At 39.8% G+C, this 19,725-nt stretch overlaps 1 protein-coding gene across 3 annotated transcripts in view; it reads right to left on the bottom strand.

Annotated features, from left to right (window-relative positions):
• Positions 1–315: 315 nt before the first annotated feature.
• The window catches only part of klf8 (Kruppel like factor 8), a 30,321-nt gene continuing 10,911 nt past the window's right edge, over positions 316–19,725 (bottom strand). For 2 of the 3 annotated variants that reach the window (XM_086057847.1, XM_086057849.1), the window contains exons 2-7: positions 17,399–17,572; positions 9,002–9,271; positions 8,688–8,925; positions 6,745–6,856; positions 5,466–5,605; positions 316–5,038 (exon numbers count right to left, since the gene is read on the bottom strand). In XM_086057847.1, the coding sequence (XP_085913973.1) occupies positions 4,857–5,038; positions 5,466–5,605; positions 6,745–6,856; positions 8,688–8,925; positions 9,002–9,271; positions 17,399–17,572 (1,116 nt within the window). In that variant the 3' untranslated portion in view covers positions 316–4,856. Of the gene's footprint in view, positions 5,039–5,465; positions 5,606–6,744; positions 6,857–8,687; positions 8,926–9,001; positions 9,272–17,398; positions 17,573–17,663; positions 17,794–19,725 lie in introns of those variants that run through there. The other variant, XM_086057848.1, reaches the window with a different exon arrangement.

The following is a 19,725-nucleotide window of genomic DNA, read 5'->3' as shown; positions in this document are numbered from 1 at the left end:
CAGCAGCATCTCACAGCCAGCAGCAAAAACAACAAGGTCGACACCTGTTGGCCACGCAAAATTAGTGAGTATCATTGCATCAACACTGTCCACCTGGTGATATTTCCCCCGTATTGATAAGTATTTCTTTATCCCATTGAAATTGAGAAAGGCATACAGACACCCGTCACTTCAAACTTGATTGAACGACTTCAGGGGACGGCTCATTCGCTTTCTCGGCGCATAGCGACCCCCAGTGGCGTTCACATCTCACTACAACTGCTCCTGTCACTTTTTCAGTATCATTAACAAATAACATCGACTACGAACAGCTAGTAAATTGCACCAAAAACAAGTTTATTCTATAAAAGAAGAAGGGAGGATGAGGGGGAGTAATCATCACAAGTATACAGAAGAGGAAAACGAAGGACTTTTAAACACCAGAGTCGAGTCACAGTATCAAAAAGCTCACGTTTCTTTTTTTTCTTTCCTCTTCCATCTTTACACATTTTTTTGTTCTGTACACAAATACAAAAAATATTCTTATTTTTATTATAACCATGATAACTGCATTGCACTGAGTAAATAAAGAGTACTGGCCCGCAACATTTTACTGCATTCAACAGGGAGGTTAAAAAAAAGAAGAAGATAAAAGTGGTTATTGGTGGCGAGAGGAGGCACTCATATGCAGACCCGATAGTGAGCGTTAAACTTTTACTTTTTCCCCCCCAATTTTTTTTTAAACATACAGAATAAGTTAGGCAAGCGAAACAAGTTTGCAAAAAAAAAAAAAAAGAAGAAGAAGGAAATTATCCTTAGCATGAGCTAGAAGAAAACGTATTGATCCAATCTTTCCAATCAAGCTTTGGATGCTACGAGATATGATTACTCAAAATATGGTTTTAATGAACCTATGTTGGCACGTATGGCTGAACACGATTAGCTTGTTTTGGGGCTTTTTGTTTGCAACATTTTGTTGATTGATAGCAACACATATGCCTCGTTGCTGAAAGCGTTAACGTGCATTGCTATTTAGCCCATGAAAAATGAAAACATTTGTAAACTTTTTTTTTAATCAACGGTTCAAATCAATAATTACCCAAACTCCTTAGGCTTTAAAAGCTAGAATTCAAAATGATAGAAATTATTAGTACATGATGCTAACATGTTAGCAGTGAGCACGGATGTAGTCAATCATTCAAAAGGTAGTTTTTTGTTTGTTTCATGAAAATTTTGAAATATGTTGATGCAATGTCTGTACATTAAATTGTCAAAATGCTAGCCATTAGCTTTACGCCTCTATAACTCAAAATGTAAGAAACCCCTTTCACTGAAGCTAGGCAAGCTTTGAAAGCAAAGTCGATGTCAGTTGAACATAACACAATGAATTATTTTGTCACTTGTGGCTAGAGCGTGCCTAGATGCTAGCATGTTAGTACGAATGACTGAAGCTAGGCTAGCTCATGTGGCTAGCTTCATTGAAACACAAGTAGTGTCACTACAAGGCAACAATCACTCATTTTGCGGAAGAAAAAAAATCTGACATAAATGTAGAAATAATGTAATGTATAATGTAGAAACACTCATTTGTGTCTTAAGCATGGCTAAATGCTAACATGTTAGCATGTAACACCTTCACAAGTTCAAAGGTGGTTTTACTGAAATGTGGTAAAATTGACATTGCATGGGTAACCCAAATAGTAAAAATTCTGATTATTATCTTTATGTCACTATTAGTTTGCTGCAAGTACATGTTAGCATGCGGCATTGGGGTTGGTTTGGGGTTTCAAATGACTAGTGGGAAATCGCCCAAAAAAATCATTGGTTGTTTTGTGTAAATTTGTGTCAAAATTTGTTAGCTTTTCAAAACTACTGTATGTAACTCAAGATTAAGAAAAATTAATGACGGCTACATGCGAATATGTTAGCACATAGCACCCATGTAGTCAATTGTTAAAATGTGTATTTTTGTGTTGTTTTGTAGAAAATAACAAAAATCCACAAATCAGTACACAAAACTAGCTTGTCGTCTCTAAAACAAACATTTGTATCAACACAGAACTTTTTTTCTTTTCTTAAAGGTTTTGTGCGGAATGGATCATATCAAACTCTTTTATTTTTTACAATTAATACATTTTTATCCCTCAAAAAGGTCCGATTCGCACACACACAGACACACACGCACACACGCACGCACAACATGCTCACCAACGTCACTATTGGAAAACAAGAGGGCGACTCTCCATGCAACACAAGTATGCACAACACAAGTGGGACCAATATTATTATCATTATTATTATTATTATCATCATTATTTGTAAGAAACTACAAAAAAGAAAAGGTGTAAAAAGAAGAAAACAAAGTAAAAGAAGAGGGAGGGCGGGAGGGAGGCGGTTCACATTATCTAGTCAGTGTTAAAAATAGAACTTCACCCGTTACGTTTACTTTTTGATTATATACATTTATGTACATGGATTCTTTTTTTTTTTTTAACTCTTATTTTTGTTGCTGTCATTATTCTTAATGTTTACAAAATAATGCATAAACTCTTCTAGAAAGATGTGCTTTTTTTCATGTTCTTGTTGTAGTTTGACCAAGCAAAAAAGACGGGAAATGCGTAAACAAAAATCTCTCCAAATGACAACCGGATCGGATGTTTTTTTTGTGTGGAAAAGTCGAGAAGAACGGTACGTAGCTCTTCGCATAATTCTACCAAATATTCATGTAACATTTTCGCTCACATGTCTTAGTTTTTGAATTGACGTGAAGTTCGCCACTGAAAAAAATTGCCACGTTTATTCATGTTTCTTAAGAGGAGTTCGATCAAAGTGGGACATTTCACAATTTTCCTGGTGGCAGATTGGAAATTTCCCAGTTTTCTCAAATGCAGCCCAAGAAAGACTTTTTCGCGTAGCGAAAAATTTCACTGCAATCGAGAGCATCTCCAAGGGGCGAGCATTTATTTATTAAATGACAACGTAGGCTTGTGCTGCATTTGAGAAAACCGGAACAACAGACATTTTTTTAATGAGGAAAAGTGCAAAATCCCAATTTTCTCAAAGGCAGCATAAGAAACATTTGACCCCCTTGATCATACGTTACTCCAATTTTTGCAATAGAAGACATTTTGTTCAATAAACGAAAATGTCGACTAATAAAACCGGACAATTGGAAAGTTCTACAACAACGAAAAAGTTCAATTGTTGCATCAAAATGCTAACAAATGTTCTTCCCCGACAAACAAACGATCAATTTTGCAGATGGTTCTGGTTTTCCCCTTTTTGCTCCGGTCAACTTCGGTTCTTAAGGCTCAACGGGCAAGAGGTCCAAGTGCCCGGAACACACGCTTGTTAAGTAAAAACAAGCAAAGAAAAATCTAAATTCTGATGATGTGTTTGTCGCAAAACATGCACACGCACAAACGCACAAAAAACATGCGCGAGCACTCAGCAAAGGCCGGAAAAAGCTCCCGTATTTCCCTGCGAGAGAATTGTAACTTCTCCGCCGACCACTCCTTCACAGCGTTTAAAAGACGACCAAAGATTGGAAATAGTTAAAAACGACGGAAAAAGAGACGATTCTGTCACAAGGGAGGAAAAAACATCGACAAAACAACAATAACACGAAAATACTGATTTTTTTTATGATAATAAAGTGTGTGCAGGAGGAGGATATGCAAAAAGAATAAGATGTGAAAATTCGTAAAAAATTTCACAGTTCTCACAGCGCGCCCGAATAAGTAGGGGGGTGTTCGGACGTCTAAGAATTAAACGCCGCACCCCGCATGTCATATATTACCTCAACTGCAGAAAATGCCCTAAGAGGGTTGGGAGTTGAAAATGTAATGAATCCCATGAGAAATGTAGTTGTCCGGATGTCTAATTTTTGATCGTAAAAATTAAACGCCACGCCCCATGAATGAAAAAGATGTTAAATCACTTGAGCTGCAGTTAAACAGCTTGAAAAACGCTTTGACATGGCTGGGATGTCTAATTTCAAAATCTGCAAGAAAATTAAGAAATGTGATTTTGGACATCAAATTTTACAACCTAAAAGTAAAAGCCGTGCCCCAATAATAACGTAGATGTGTTCCATAACCTGTTGTGCAGTGAAAACAACTTTGCAAACAGGGTTGTGAACTTCTATCACATACGTTTCAGGACAATTGAGAAATGTGCTTATTTGGATGTCTACTTTTAGATTTAAAAATTAAAGACCACATCCCGAGGATGAAATAATTGTCTAACAAGTCCTGTGCTACAACGAGACACCTTGAAAATGCATTAAAGGGGTCAGGCACTCATATTATAAAAGAAAGTTGCAAAAAAAACTAAGACTCCTGGTTGTCTGGACGTCTAGTTTTACGATCAAAAATTAAATGCCACGCTCCATATAATAAATCTCCTTTGCTGCCAGTGAGACAGCTTGACAAATGCGTGAAATAAGTTGCGCTATCCTGCTAGGAAAGAAAATGGGGAAAAGTCTGCGATAAATTAGCTTGTCCAGGCATCTACTTTTAGATCACAAAAATTAAACGCCTCATCCCAAGAAGGAAAAACCTCTTACATCGCCATCTTGACAAATGTGCATTCCTATCACACACAAAAAAGGGGATAAAATCCAAGAGAAATGTCCAGAAGTCTGTCAAATTAAACCCCAAGCGAGTAAGGAGCAGCTTAGGAGGAGAAATCCACGCTTGGGAATTTTTTTTATGGATGGGCGGATGAGTGAAAAAAAACCCCCAACCTCCATTAATGCCTGGTACTCCTGCAGAAGATGAGCCATAGAATTGTCGAAGTAGTAAAGTTTGTTTTGTAGGCGTCGGGAAAAAAACAAACAAAAAACAATCAAACAAAATCCAAAGAAGCAAAAGAGTTCACATCATGACGTGGCGGCGGCGGTGCAGGGACAGGTGGTCAGAGCGCGAGAAGGAGCGGTCGCACTCGGTGCAGCGGAAAGGCTTGATGCCCGTGTGCTTGCGGAAGTGCCGGGTCAGCTCGTCGGAGCGGGCGAAACGCCAGGTGCAACCCTCCCAGGTGCAATGGTACGGCTTCTCACCTGTAGAGGAGGGGGGGGGGGGGGCACAATGTTAGTGGGCGCGAACCGCTACCGGGATGTACACCACTTGGTTTTTGTTACCCCCAAAGTAGAGAGAATGTGTTTTACCAAATTCGTACAAACAAAACAATTGATGATTATCTATGCTGTGTTGTGCTCCTCTACTTATATTCAAGATTTTAAGTTTGGATGCGGAAACAGAAATAGGAAATAATATTTCTGTATCAGCGCAATGTCTTATGGGATACAATACAGTAAACCCTCCACCATCGCGGATTCATGGTCTCACTGTTTCAAGTATTATGTTGAAAGTAGTAAAGATGAAGCTGCTATGCTAACGTTAGCTTCTGTGGCTAGTCGCCGCTACGTATCAGCCATCTTTTTATGAAGAAAAGGACTTGTATTCGGATTCGGGTTGCACGCTCACCTGTGTGTATCCGTCGGTGAGCTTTGAGGTGCGAGCTCTTGGTGTAAACTTTTTTGCAGCCGTCGTAGTCGCACATGTGGATCCGCCGCCTCTTGACGTCCGGGGAGTCGGGGTCCGCCGGCTCCAAGTCTAACACTGACCTGAAAGCATATATAGGACAAGCGTAAGTCGACTGAAATAATGAGAATTTGCAACAAATAGGAACAATGGTGAACAGTTAGTCTGGGTAGCCACCAGGTGGCGATATATAGCTACTCAAATCACAGTCGAGATACACTATTATGTTTTGGTTGTTTTACAATTTTTTTAAAATAATTTTACAGATCAAGTTGTCTGTATAGTGACTGACTTTTTTTCTTTTAGATTATTCAGTTTATTTAAATTTTGTATTCTCTCTATTCATTTTTTAAATGATTTTTCTTTTGTTATGTTTCAAATAAGTTTTCTATATTGTCAATTGTTTATTTTATTTTGTTTTCTATTATTTTTTATATTCAATCTTTTCATTTGTTTTTTGATTCATGTTTTTATTTATTTATAAAAATCTTTATATATTTTGTTTTATTTTTATCAATTTTTTGTATCTTTGTATTACTATTTTAGGTTTTAGTTTTGTAGTTTATTTTGATCTGCTTGCATAAATTATATTGCTATTATTTATCTTGTTTTAATGGTTTATTTTTCTGTTATGTCTGTACACTTACTTTTATTATTTATTATGTTTTAAATATTTCTGTATTATTTTTATTTTTTTAATGCATTATTTTTTATAACTTATTATATGTTAAGCATTCTGTATTGTCAGTTCCTTCACAATTTTTAAATGAAATCTTTAATTTATCGTTAATTTAGTTTTTTGTTGTTGACATTATTTATTCTTTATTCTTGCGCATAATTCGTTTTTTTATGATGACCTCTTATATGTTTTAGAGGATTATTTCATTGATTATTGACTTGCGTTTTTACATTCTATTCTATTCACAGCCTTGTTATATGCTGTGTTCTTGTTTGGACCCGTAAAGGAAGGTCAACGACAGGCAACTTGGAAAACAAGGTGTGGCTCACACACGCGCGCGCACACATCAGATTACTGCTAACCTACAAGGTCCACACCCTAACTTTCCGTTGACGTTGCAAAACCTCGCCCAAATAGGTGTGAAGAAGACACTCGGATCTAGTCACACACGTACGCTCAAACTAATCAAAACCTTACAGGGCCAGTACTATAAAAACATATTTATGCGTGAAGCTAACCATAACCAAAGTAGCGTGTGCTCACCCTGCGTCGAGGCTCTGGGCGCTGAGCGATGCCGATCCAGACTCGGTTCCGCTCTCGGCGTCGCTGTCGCTGTGATATTCCACCGGAGACGTGGAGCCGGGCTTAATACGGACTGAGGGGAAAAAAAGACGGGACAACATTGCAAGATTAGAAATATTTAACTACCTACAGTACATTACCGTATTTTAAGTTAATTACATTTATGCTACATGCACGCTATGTTTAAGTTAGGCTCGGTTTACGCTGAATATATGTTACACTCTGTTTATATTACGCTATATTTATACTACACAACTGTTTACGTCACAATACATTGTGTCTATGTTACTCAGCGTATACGTTATGTTACACTATACTGACGTTACGCTACATTTACATTACATTATGTTTGCATTACACTGCACTAAGTATGTATACATTCTCTAACCTTTACGTTGCGCTATGGTAAACGTAGCTTATGCTACGCTATGTTGCTCTTTTAAACTGCACGATTGTTTCTTTGGTCCACATGACCTTATTTTACGTTTTGTTACGTCCCGCTACTTAGTGTTATGTCATGCTGTTACATTAGTCTGAATTTTCTACGCTGTTACTTCATGTTGCGCTAGCTTACCTTAACGCCACTACCTTCATGCTACGTTACTTTGTCTTACGTGTGAAGAGTTGAAATATATTGTAGACTTAAAATGGAAGTGTAAGCGTTACACCCTGCAGGATAAACAGCGTCCACCCTGCACGGAGGCGAGGGAAGGATCAAGGGTGTGGCACGCTCAAAAGTGACGCACACACAGACACACACATAGCAAAAAGAAGTGTCTCCAGAGACAATGATTCCGCCCACACCCATGACATTGCTCGTTTAAAAAAAAAAAGTAACATGCACTCCCTCCTTCACCCTCACTTCCTGTCTGCCTTGCCACCTCCCACGTCACAAGACCTTTGACTATAACATATAAATATAATACGTATTTAAATAATACAGACAGCTAGCTAGCTAGCAAGCGTTTGCTAACAATAGTAGCTATGCTAAGCTAGTGGAAAGCTTTCTTTTTTTACAGTAGTCCGTTAGGCTATGATACGTTACCTCATGCTAAATTACACTACTTCACAAAGCCTAATGCTAGGCTGCGCTACCATACGCTCTGTTAGCTCAGCACTATCTTATCCCACATCACATTAAGAAAAAATGAAAACATCATAAGTGTTTACATTACACTGCGCTATTTACACTACGTTCCGATCATATTGCAGTTCATTTGTTTTCCGTTTTAGTTGCGCTATCGTTATTTCTGTCTATAGCTTTACAGTTTACACGGCACTACTTTTTTGTTTACGCTACATTGCGTTACATTAAGCTACATAACATTGCATTACATTTCCATTACTCTGACTACATTACGTTATGCTACATTAAGTTGCACTATATTGCATCGTGCTACCATTATGATACCGAATTAGGGCTACCTGAATGCTACATGACCTTGGCTATTATTTTACGCCGTGTTATAAACAATGGCTACTACTACGACTGACTCATTCTAGTAAACAAGTGAACTCACAACTTAGCTAAGTGTTCAGCTAACTGTTTGTTGTTGGGCTATATTTGTATTTGTATATATTTGTTTATCACTTATTCAGAAATATTAGCTACTATTTTGATAAGAAATCTCAGAATTTATTTATTTTTAGTTGTCTTCAAGCAGTTACTCCAAAGTTTGTCAAGGATCTGGGGACGAGGTAGTTATTAACATGACGACAAGCTCAGTCAGATAAAATGTAGAAAAATGACAGATAGTAGCCAAACAAGACGGTCTTCGTCTTTGTCTGGCAGATGGACGGACGAAGGGGCTAACACTGTCCTAACAGTGAACTAAGACGTCAGGTTGCCTACAAAGTGAAAGAGCAACCAAAACAGTGTTGAAACAAATATCGGCATTCCTTACCCGAGCCTTCCGACCGGCCGTCACTGCCGATGAGTGGCACTGTGATGGCCGCGGTGGCGGCGACGCAATCCGTGGGCACGGTGGTGTAGACCACGGGTAAGGACTGCACCACTACTGGGATGGTCTGCAGCTGGCCCACCTTGCTGGGCATGCTGACCGATGGGATGGTGTGGATGACGTGCAAGATCTGTTGGCCGCCCGCGCCCTGCGTGGCCAAAATGGAGCCCGGCGATAGAACCTGGGGGCCGAAGCACGTCACAAATCAGTTCTAGTAGACTAGCATGTTGACGAAAGTTAGGCTAGGTGTTACTTACCATGGATCCTATGGACTGTACGTTGGAGGTGATCGCCGTGGCCGTGAGACCAGGTTGCACAAGGCCACTTCCCGGCGCGGGGTTGACGGGCACGTTGATGGTGGTGGGGTGCAGCGAGGACGAGCGAGGCTTGTGGAGGGACAGATCCACCGGTTCCGTCTGGTCCTCGGCCGGGCATGGGCTTGGCGAGGACGGCTCTGCCTTGCAGCTCCACGTGTCCGTCTTCATTTCGGGGTTGGTTTGGTGGGACCCCTCATCACCGACGTCGGCCTGAATAAGACAACGTACAATTAATTCTTGTTCCCCGTTGACAATGGGACTTTATTTTTGAAAAATTATTACTGTCTGATTGTAAAATTGTGCATTTTATCCTGATAAATATCATTTTATTCTTGAACTGTTACCTTTTTTTTTTGGTTAGTAAAGTATTTTATTTGTGTTAATATACAACTTTATCCTGGTAAGTCGTATTATGACAAAATAACATTTTCACATAATATCGTGTTTTGTTTTTCTTGAATAAAAACAACTTTATTCCTGGATCACAGTTTTTTTTGTGTGGGGGGGGGGGCTGATTTATTTCCTAAAATTCCACTTTACAAGATAATGATTTTTTTCTCTCCAAATTTTTCCTCATAATATTGTCTTTGATTTCTAAATGTTACTTAATTCTCGTAAGATTCAAACTTTATTCTAAAAAGATTCGGACTTTTTGTCCCAAAATAAATATAAAATTATAACTGTTTTATCATAATATTTGGCATATTTTCTTGAAAAAGCAACTTTGTTTTTGTAAATTTAGCATTTTTTCACAAAACAATCCCACAACATTTGTATATTATTGTAATAAAAAAATCATAAATTTGCACTTTTTTGTTTCTAAATATGACATTATTGTAATAAAATTCAGATTTTTTTGTTAATAAAATATGACTTCGTTCTCGTAATCAAACATTTTCACGAAGCAACGCGTAGTCACATTTAACATAGGCAAGTGGAGATGAATGCTAACTTTTCCTGGCTGCTTTTGCTGCATGTGGTTCACCGGGAAACAATGACCCGCTGTGTGGGATGCAACAGAAAAACAGGCTGATGGGGGAAGTACATAAGAAAAATAAGCAGAAGAAGAAGAAGCTGGCCCCGCTCCAGTTTAGTTGAGCATGGCTCGGCCCTGGGCGAGGGCCAGGGCCAGGCCTCTACTTGGCCCTTTTACATCGGGTGACGCGGGACAACTGGAGGGCCGGGTACACACACACAAAATATCCTCTCATTTTCGTAAGTTGTCGTGACAAAGGAAAGATGACGCGGATAGAAGAAGGAAAGAGGTGAGGCAGTGAGAGGAGACGAAGGGGGAAGAGTGGGCGGGAAAAAAAAAGGCCTTGCGTCGCCATGGAAACTGGGGAGCTATCAGCCGCCTCCATGTTGTGGCACTCCTTTCCCTTCCTCGGCTACACCCTCGTCCGTCCTCGCTCACCTTTCTCACTCCTCCCTCCCTTCATCTCCCGCTCGCCTGCGCCAACCACACCCTTCCCGCCCATGCCACCATTTTGTGCCCCGTGTGCCAAAGAAAGTGGGTCAACCGTGTCAACCTCGTGACGTACAAGGAAGAAAATGCACAATTTATCAGATTTTGTGCGGAAACACAGTGAAGGCAGGATGCCCTTTCACACAGACACCATTTGGGCTCCTGTCTCTTTAAGATGACCTGCTTTCATCTGATTGGCCAATACGCACAGTAAAGATATAGACACACTTAATTAAAAGACAAATATAAACTTAAACAGTGTACATTCTAATTGATTACATTCCTTTTTTTGCCTGTTTTGTTTTGCATTTTTGTTTTTCACCCTAAAATATTTCTTCTCATCATAAAAAGAGGGGGAAAAATCAAATATCTTAATTACAATCCATAAATAATAATTAGGTAAGCTTTTTAACAGATTTTAATTATTTTATTTGCATTTTAATTGAAATCAAATATTTGCTGATTATTATTTATGATTATTATTATTACACATTGACAATTGAGTAAAAATGGCTTTTACTTTCATATCTTTTCCAGTGTTAACATGTTTTAAAATGTATTTTATTATTTAAATTAATATATTTTAAAAAAAAACATCACAAATGCTTGTTAGAAATCAAAATAAATAATCATGATAAGTTAATAATTTACATTTCTAATTTCAATCAAAAATACTTTTTTATATTTAATTTGAAAGTTACATTTTTATATTAATGGTAAATGTGATTTATTTATTCAGGTGCTTATTAGACATTTTTAAGTGTGACACTTACTGTAATTGTAAGTTTTCTTTTCAAATGTTTTATTATGTAAAATTATTTTTTGCAACTTATTTATGTATTTATTTATATGATTCTTAGTTTAATTTATAATATCTATTATAATCTATAATCTATTCAGTTGACATTTACATTACATTTTTAAATGTGAAGTTTTACTATTTTAAATTATATTTTTTAGTTGATGTTGCGTTCACGTTTTTCCATCAACAGCGATTACGCAACATGCTGGACAGTCTCATTAGCTTTCACTTCCTGTCATCTTTGCCGCGGTTTTTCTTGCTCGGGGGCGCCAATCAATAGGCCAAGAGTTGGGCCTGCGTGTGACTGTTCATTTTCATCAACGTCTTGTGCAGCCGAGCGGTGCAGCCGTTACGCTCAGATATCACAAAAAAAAGAAAGAAAGTGTGAGCAAAAACAACAGCTGGCTTGGATATAAACCACAAAAGATGGCAGCAGGCCGCCCCTCACTGGCATACGCCCACCCGCTGCCTGCCTCGCCCACCTGTTAGCATAGCACGCATGATAGCCGCACCCTGACGTTACCTAATCCGACGTTAGTGTTGTTGTCGTGACGGCTGCTTAGCGACGGCGCAAAATCAACGACTACGCCTCGAGAAGGCTCAAATCATGCAGACATATTTTGTAGTGTTTTTGCAATTTGTGGTGCATTTTTATGTAAAAACGTACTAAACTTGTGAAATAATGATTTCATTTACTCGTTTTAGTTACTGTTCAACCATGACCGAGGTCTGCACTGTGCCCAAGGGCGCAAATAAATAAAAGATGATAAAATAACAGAAATTAAAGGAATTTTGTAATTTCTTGGGCCAAAAAATGACATGCAAAATTCAATAAAATGATTTGCCAAACGATGGCGGAGATCTGCACTTTACTGAGTGACATCCCATAGTCATCACAACATGGCTAAAACATTATCCGACAATCATCACATTTTTTTTTATTAAGTGCAAATTTTTGTAAAATAATACTAATTTCTTGCAACACAAAAATATTGCCACATCCATAAAATGTAAGGTTCAAAGTGGGGTGAAAAAAATATTCAAGCAAAACATTTTGTAGCATTTTGCAAAAAAAAAAAAAAAATGCAACATAAATGGTAAAACTGTGACAAAAGTTATTCAATTAGTTGTAAAAATCGGCTGGCAGGTTAGTGGTGACAAATGTGTTTGTTCCCAATCTGTCACAAGGTTTGTTCTGCCAAAAGTGATGGACTCGTTAGCTAACTCATCACTACACAAATGTTTTTATTTAAAAAAAGAAAGCCGTTTTTTTTATTTATTTTTGTCAATTATATTAAACGGTTCGAAAACTGGACGAATGGATGGATATTTAAATCACTGTAGCATTTTGCACAAAAATTGCAGTCATTTATTCAGTCATTTGCAGTTTTCTGGTAGTAAAATCAATCGCAATGACTATGGAATGTCTCTCTCCTGTGCCTTCTCATCGGGAGGTCTGAAAACTCCCGCTAGTCCCGAACGCACCATATGTATCATGTGATGACATCATCAGCCCGCACCAGTTTAGGCGTCGCCGCATTTTCAACCGCGCCTTTCCCACTCCCCCCTCCACCGCCCGCCCACCCCCCAAAAATTGTGCATGTTGTGTCCTTTTTCTACACACACATGCACACACACACCCCTACACACGCACGCACACACACACACACACACACACACACACACACGCACGCAAGCAAGAAAGCCTCCTGGCTCAAATGCGAGGCCGCTAACCTCTCATGACACAAACACGCGCAAGTGTGTGTGTATTTGTGTGTGTTTGTGTGCATTTCTGAGTGTTGCCGATGTTGTGCATGACTGCTCTTGTTTGCTGGAGGACAACCGACTTGTTTATGTTCACACACAAACACACGTACACGTACACACACACACACACACACACACACACACACACACACACACACACACACACACACAAGGCCTTGTTTGTGCGAGTGTGTATACCAGAGAAAGAGATTACGGAGCTATTCAGTTTGCTATGCTGGTAGCTATTCAGTGTGTGTGTGTGTGTGTGTGTGTCGTAGGCTGAAGTGGAAAAAGGTGGCGGAGGGAGGTGGGGTGGGAACGGGGGAGGGTCTGGGAGTCTTTTTGGGCAACTCCCGCCGCCACGGTTGCCACGGCGACGGTGAGCGGAAGCGCAGTCCGGCCGCTCCTCTCGACACATCCTATTAAGGGCGAGGAGTTTTTCGAAGAAGAATAGAGGCGGTGGAGGAGGAAGGAGGAAGTAAGAACCTGGCCGCATTGACGGCAAGGTCCGGATGGTGAACTTTGAACCCGACGTTTGCTTTAACGAGGCTAACGCCGACGCTTTGTGGGCATTTCGATGAGAGGGTCGTCAGCTTTCGGGATCATAGAGAGTTTCTGCTGTCAAGAAGCAAACTGGTGTGAAAAATATGCATTAGTCGCATTAACAAGACCAATTTATCCAAGGGGAGACTAAGGGCTATGAGCAAATGGGCCCCTACAGCAATGCAGAGACAGGAAATGTCATTCAGTCAGTCGAGATCAGACCTCTGCAAAAGTTCATAGCAAGAATTTTGTCGGATTTTGCACAAATAAATGCACCATAATTGGTAAAAGTGTATGCCATGTATCTCCAATTTTGCTATTGAAAATTGTATCCAAGAGGATACTCAAGACAGCATCAGTACAGAAGAGACTGTGGAGTATAATACTTGAGCATCAACAGGATAAAGTATGCTGTGTCATTTCTAGTTGTGTAGCCTCCAATGACACATTTGATCCAAGAGGAGACTGAGGGCAGCAGCAGGAAAGTGGAGACTGTGGAGTATAATACTCCAGCGTAAATAGGCTGTGCTAACGTTTGCTTTTTTGCTTATTTTGGGAACTTGAAGCCTCAAATGCTCAAGTATGCTCAAATTTTACAATGACACATTTTATCCAAGAGGAGATTGAGGGCAGCAGCAATAAAGTGGGGCTTGGGCACATCAACAGTGTATGCTAATGTTGGCATCTTGGCTTATTCTTGTCTTTTCTCAGTGTGTATCCCCAAATGTTCATGGACACATTACAACCAAGAGGAGACCTGAGGGCAGCAGCAAAGTGGAGACTATGGAGTACAATTGGTATGCTAATGTTTGCATTTTTGCTTGTTTTGGTAACTTGAGGCCTCATTTGCCCAAATTTTATAATGACACATTTTATCCTAGAGGAGACTGAGGGCAGCAACAATAAAGTGGGGCTTTAGCACATCAACAGTGTATGCTTAATGTTGGCATCTTGGCTTATTCTTGCCTTTTCTCAGTGTGCATCCCCAAATGTTCATGGACACATTATAACCAAGAAGAGATTGAGGGCAGCAGCAAAGTGGAGACTATGGAGTACAATTAGTATGCTAATGTTTGCATTTTTGCTTATTTTGGTAACGTGAGGCCTCGTATGCTCAAATTTTATAATGACACATTTTATCCAAGAGGAGACTGAGGGCATCAGCAGCAAAGTGGAGACTGTGGCGCATAATGCTAAGCTAACGTCTAGCATGTGTGTCTTGCAATTTCTCGCCGTGTATGCTCGAACAGTACACCAAAAACATCTGGTATCTGCAAAGCTGCAGGGTTTTTGTTGTGAATCCAGATGCAAAGTGATGCAGGCAAGTTCAAGTCAGCGTGGAGACGACAGTATCTGCTAATCCTTTTATCTTAGGCCAGGAAACTCTACTTCCTTCTGCTCTACCCCTTCTGCTACCCCCCCCCCCACACACACACACACACATACATGTTCAATTTGAACTCTCTTAAAAACAAGCGTCTCCACTGTTACTCATCAGATGACGCGTTTGCTGACCGATTGAGACTTAACATCGTCATGTGATTGAACTGGAAAAGTAAGCGGGCCGAGCGTCGAGCCCTGGGGAACTCCTCGGATTAAAATTTCTTACGCTCTGAGGCTCCCTGCAACAAAGGGTTGTCTGTCTTTGGAGCTAAACGCACCACACATTTTCCACAAGATGATTTTGTTTTACCCTTTTCACGCAGAGACGCCGCAAAATTAGCAATCACACAGAGACGCGGAGTCCGAGATCATTGTTCTACTTCAGCACATTTTCCCTGCATCAAGGAATACCGTTGACGCACAAGTTCATATTGTGTTATAGCTCTGGTTCTGTCTAAAGGCAGAAAATTGCCAGTTTGACTTCATCTGCCACATTCCAGTTCATAAATAGCAGCGAAAAAAAGCGGGAAAACAAAACTCGACACTGGGATAAAGATGAAAAGCAAACATCATCCGACGACTTCCTTGTGTACTTATCTCCCCATCACAACATGGCTGGGCGTCTTCATCCCGCATTCTCACATACCGTCACAACTTTTCATTTGGCGCACTACCATTTGAGAGTCCCTGGGAGAAATTTCTCAACAGACATGGCACACACGCCTCCAAAAATAAAAATGCGTTTATTGTTATTGCTTATTGTTTCGCTACATTCTTGATTCCCTGCGCTTGGCGCTAACTACTAGAGACTAGCTGTAAGATGCTCGTCCAAACCACTTGATACTATCTTCCTAACGCAAACCGCGGGATATTAACTGTTAAATGACCCTAGATGTCAGGTGCTATATCCTATCCACGAGATGCTAACTGCTACACCTTATCTGCTTGTTGCTACTAGACTAGATGCTAACTGGTAGAGGCTAATCACTACGTCCTGTCTGCTCGATGCTAAACACTCACCGGTGGATGCTAGCCGACACTGGCAGGCTAACTGCTAGATGCTAACCTCTAGAAGCCAAAGGATGCTAACAAGTAGATGTTAATTGGGGGATCCTATCCACTAGATTCTATCCATTGGATGATAACCACTAGTTGCTAACTGCTTGAGGCTAATAGGGTATGTGCCACGGAGGTGGGACATCTACGCTGTTTCTGGTTACTGTTGCGATATATAGGTCGTGTCCCAATACTCACACTTCCACCATTGTGCCCGCGTTTCTGTTGATGGGTGCCAATCTAGGAGAGTGTAGGGTCTCTCTACCCCATTGCAAGATGCTCACTGTTGCCCTAGCCACTTTATTTTATCTGCTTGACGCTAACCACGGGATATTAACTGTTAGATGCTAACCGCTAGATGCCAACCATTAGACGCCACCTGCTATATCTTATCCACGAGATGTTGTCCGCTTAATATTACTCATGAGATGCTAACTGCTACACCTTATCCGTTCAATGCTACCCACTAGATCAGGGATATCAAGCCGTAGGGCACATTGTAGTTAGAGTTTCTCTCAGAGGACCATTTTGACTGTGAAACCACATAAATATATAATCATCTAGTCATGCTATTATACACAACAATTATATACACTAATAGTTTTGAAATCCGAAGTCAAGAAAAATTGTTGGATTAACTATTGCTCAAAATTCTGTATCTGTAATCATGGTGCATATTTTAGATAAAGACACACATGATTTGCATTACTAGGCCACATAAAATGATGCAGCGGTCAAGATCTGGCTCCCGGACCTTGAGTTTGATATCTGTGCTCTAGATACTAATCGCTAGATGCTAGCCGCTACATACTATCTGCCTGGTGCTAACCACTCACTGGTGGATGCTAGCCGACACAAGCTAACCGGTGTATATACGAACTGCTAGATGCTAAGCCACATGATGCTAACCAGTAGCTGCTAACTGGAGGAATCCCATCCACTACGTTCTAGCAACTTGATGCTAGCCACTAGATGCTAACTACTGGATGCTAACTACTGGATGCCAAATCATTTCAACGTAACTTTTTTAAAGCCAATCAACCACAGGCTGTATGTAAATAGAAGTCACACATCAAACAATTACAACAATAACAAAGTTAAAACGTTTTTTTTTAAATCTAAACAAGGGCAGACTCTCATGCGAATTGAAAGCCAAGGGACACAAATTAGTTTTAAAGGCAAATTCTAAAAACTGTCACTTGATGCAATCCGCTTGATGCTAACCACTTGATGCTAATTGCTCAACGCTAACTGCTCAATGCTAACGCGCATGGACTACCTGGCCACACCCACGGCCCTTTTACTCCTCCCTCCTCCTCACCGTGCACTCCATCTCCTCTGGCTCAGCTTTGATCTGGACTGAGGGCATGTCTGACTCCTCCTCTTCCTCCTCTTCCTCCTCTTCTTCCTCCTTGGCCGGCGACGGCGGCGTAGCCTCCTGCGTCAGGGCGGCGACCGACGGCCTCTTCTTCTTCTTCTGGGCACCGCTCCTCCTCTGAAAAAACAAGAAGAAGGTGTCATGATGCAGGGGGGAGGAAGGTATAAAGGTTGAGGAGGGGGGGGGGGGGGGGGGGGTTAACATTTACCTCACTTTGAAAAAGGGAGAGAAAGTATATTTAAAAAGAGAGAGGGGAGAAAAGAAAAAAGGAGGCCTAATGTCGAGGCTTCCACTGAGGGAATGAGAAGCCGGCGAGGAATAACAAGCCAGTGAACGAGCAAGGGTGGTTGGTGGTGGTGGTGGGGGGGGGGGGGGGGGTTAGCAGGGAGGAGTCGCCCCTCCCTCCCTTTCAGCCAGGCAGGCGGACACACCCTTTTCTGGAAGCGCACACACACGCGCGTACACAATGAGGTGTGGCGAGGCCTTTTCTGTCCACACACACACACATTTACATAAGTCTGAACTGATAAACAAACCATTTCCTCATAGAACTTCCTTTAATGTCCACAACAAGACCCTTCAAAAGTAGCACAAAAACAAGTACAACCTAAAAATAAAAATAAAAATCCCCAACATTAAATTACGGTAACGCAGTAGGCTGGTCATGGCTTCTCCATGCCACACCTTCCCCATCTCAGCTGATCAACACAAATCTCCTTGCACTTCAAATAGGCAACTTGCTGACGTAGTCATACCATGATAATAACATAGTATTAACCTAGTGTTGTCATTTGCCTTTAAGTAGGGCATAAATCACAAAAGTAGGAGCAAATACTGAGTTATTTTTTAATTTCATTGTCCTCCCCCAGCCACTTGCTCTTTTGGCTGTGTCTGGGTAACAACTCACAGCTGACAATGAGGCACTCTACAGCGGCCATGTCAGTGCAGAGCCTCTCTCCACAAATTATTTTTGAAAAAAAGTGAGTGGGGTTTGGGTAAAAAAAAAAAAACTTTTTTTTTTTAACCTTTATTTTCTATTTGTGTATTAAGAGATGTGTTTTACTTTATTTTACTACAAAATTTGGGTTATTAGTACTGTAATCTGTTTTGTAAATACAAAAACTTTACCATTGGTAAATTTTGGCAAATTTAAGCAAAATGTTATGGATTAATCTTAATTTTAACTAACTACACAGACTTTTGGCATAGTCCGAAGACAACATACCTTAAATCCTTTACAGTGTTGGTATTCTATTTTTATAAAAAATTGTTATTAACTTGATATTAAATATGGCAAATAAGTAAAAATAAATACTGTATAAATTACAGAAATAACATGTCATTATTTGTATGTTCTATTTAACCCAATCTAAACATTAATTTTTTTTTAACAATTGTTACTAGGGGTGTAAAAATGTGTGTGTTCATTTTGAGTTAATTTAAAGTTCCTTTAACGCCACCAAATTTTTTAATGTGCGATTAATGACCGCCCCTTACTTGGAAAGCCTGTATTGGGGGAATACCAGTTGCAACGCAGCAGACAAGTCCACATCAAAATTTAGCAGTAATAAATTTAATAATAATGCATATATTTGTGGAGACCGGGGTCAAGTTGTATTTTGCAATTAAATAATGTGCAGAATTTTACAAATTACTTCATGTTAAAGATTAGATAGCTCTTAATAGGAAAGATGCACTGAGTTGTCACCATCTTACAAATGCAATTATGCCATCTAGTGGCAGAAAAAATGACCAACACAAATCAATATCACACTCGTTTTTTACCGTACAGTGCATCTTTTTAATTGTAACTCAATTTTATAATTATTATGAAATTACTGTATCAATGACTAAAAGATGCAGCCGTATTTCTAATAAATAAAATAAATGATTAAAAAAAATTGTTAATCCAAAAGTTTTGTTTGCTTTATTGATTTATTTTGCATTTGGGACTTTTGTTTATTTTAGTAATTTGGAGGTAGCACTAATTATGTAATTACCTGACTAATTTCTTCTATGGTTGTGTGAGGAAGTTACGAAGGACTACATGTCATCATCATCTTCCCCTTTGATGCCAAACAAAAGCAGTGAGAAGAACACAAGGCTGCTGTTACGCGTTTTATATACGGACGCAATGAAATAAAAGGCTCATATAAAGTGCATCGGCCCAAAAATACGCGCATTAAATACTAACTAGAGTCACACAGAACTGAAAGTAAAACAAGTCTGTGTCTATTAAATTATTGACACGCTGAAATGTGAGCTGCATT

This window comes from Leptonotus elevatus, chromosome 16 (assembly GCF_054856555.1).
Source record: "Leptonotus elevatus isolate MCC_2025b chromosome 16, RoL_Lele_1.0, whole genome shotgun sequence".
NCBI lineage: Eukaryota > Metazoa > Chordata > Actinopteri > Syngnathiformes > Syngnathidae > Leptonotus > Leptonotus elevatus.
This window is presented reverse-complemented; position numbering and strand designations above follow the sequence as displayed.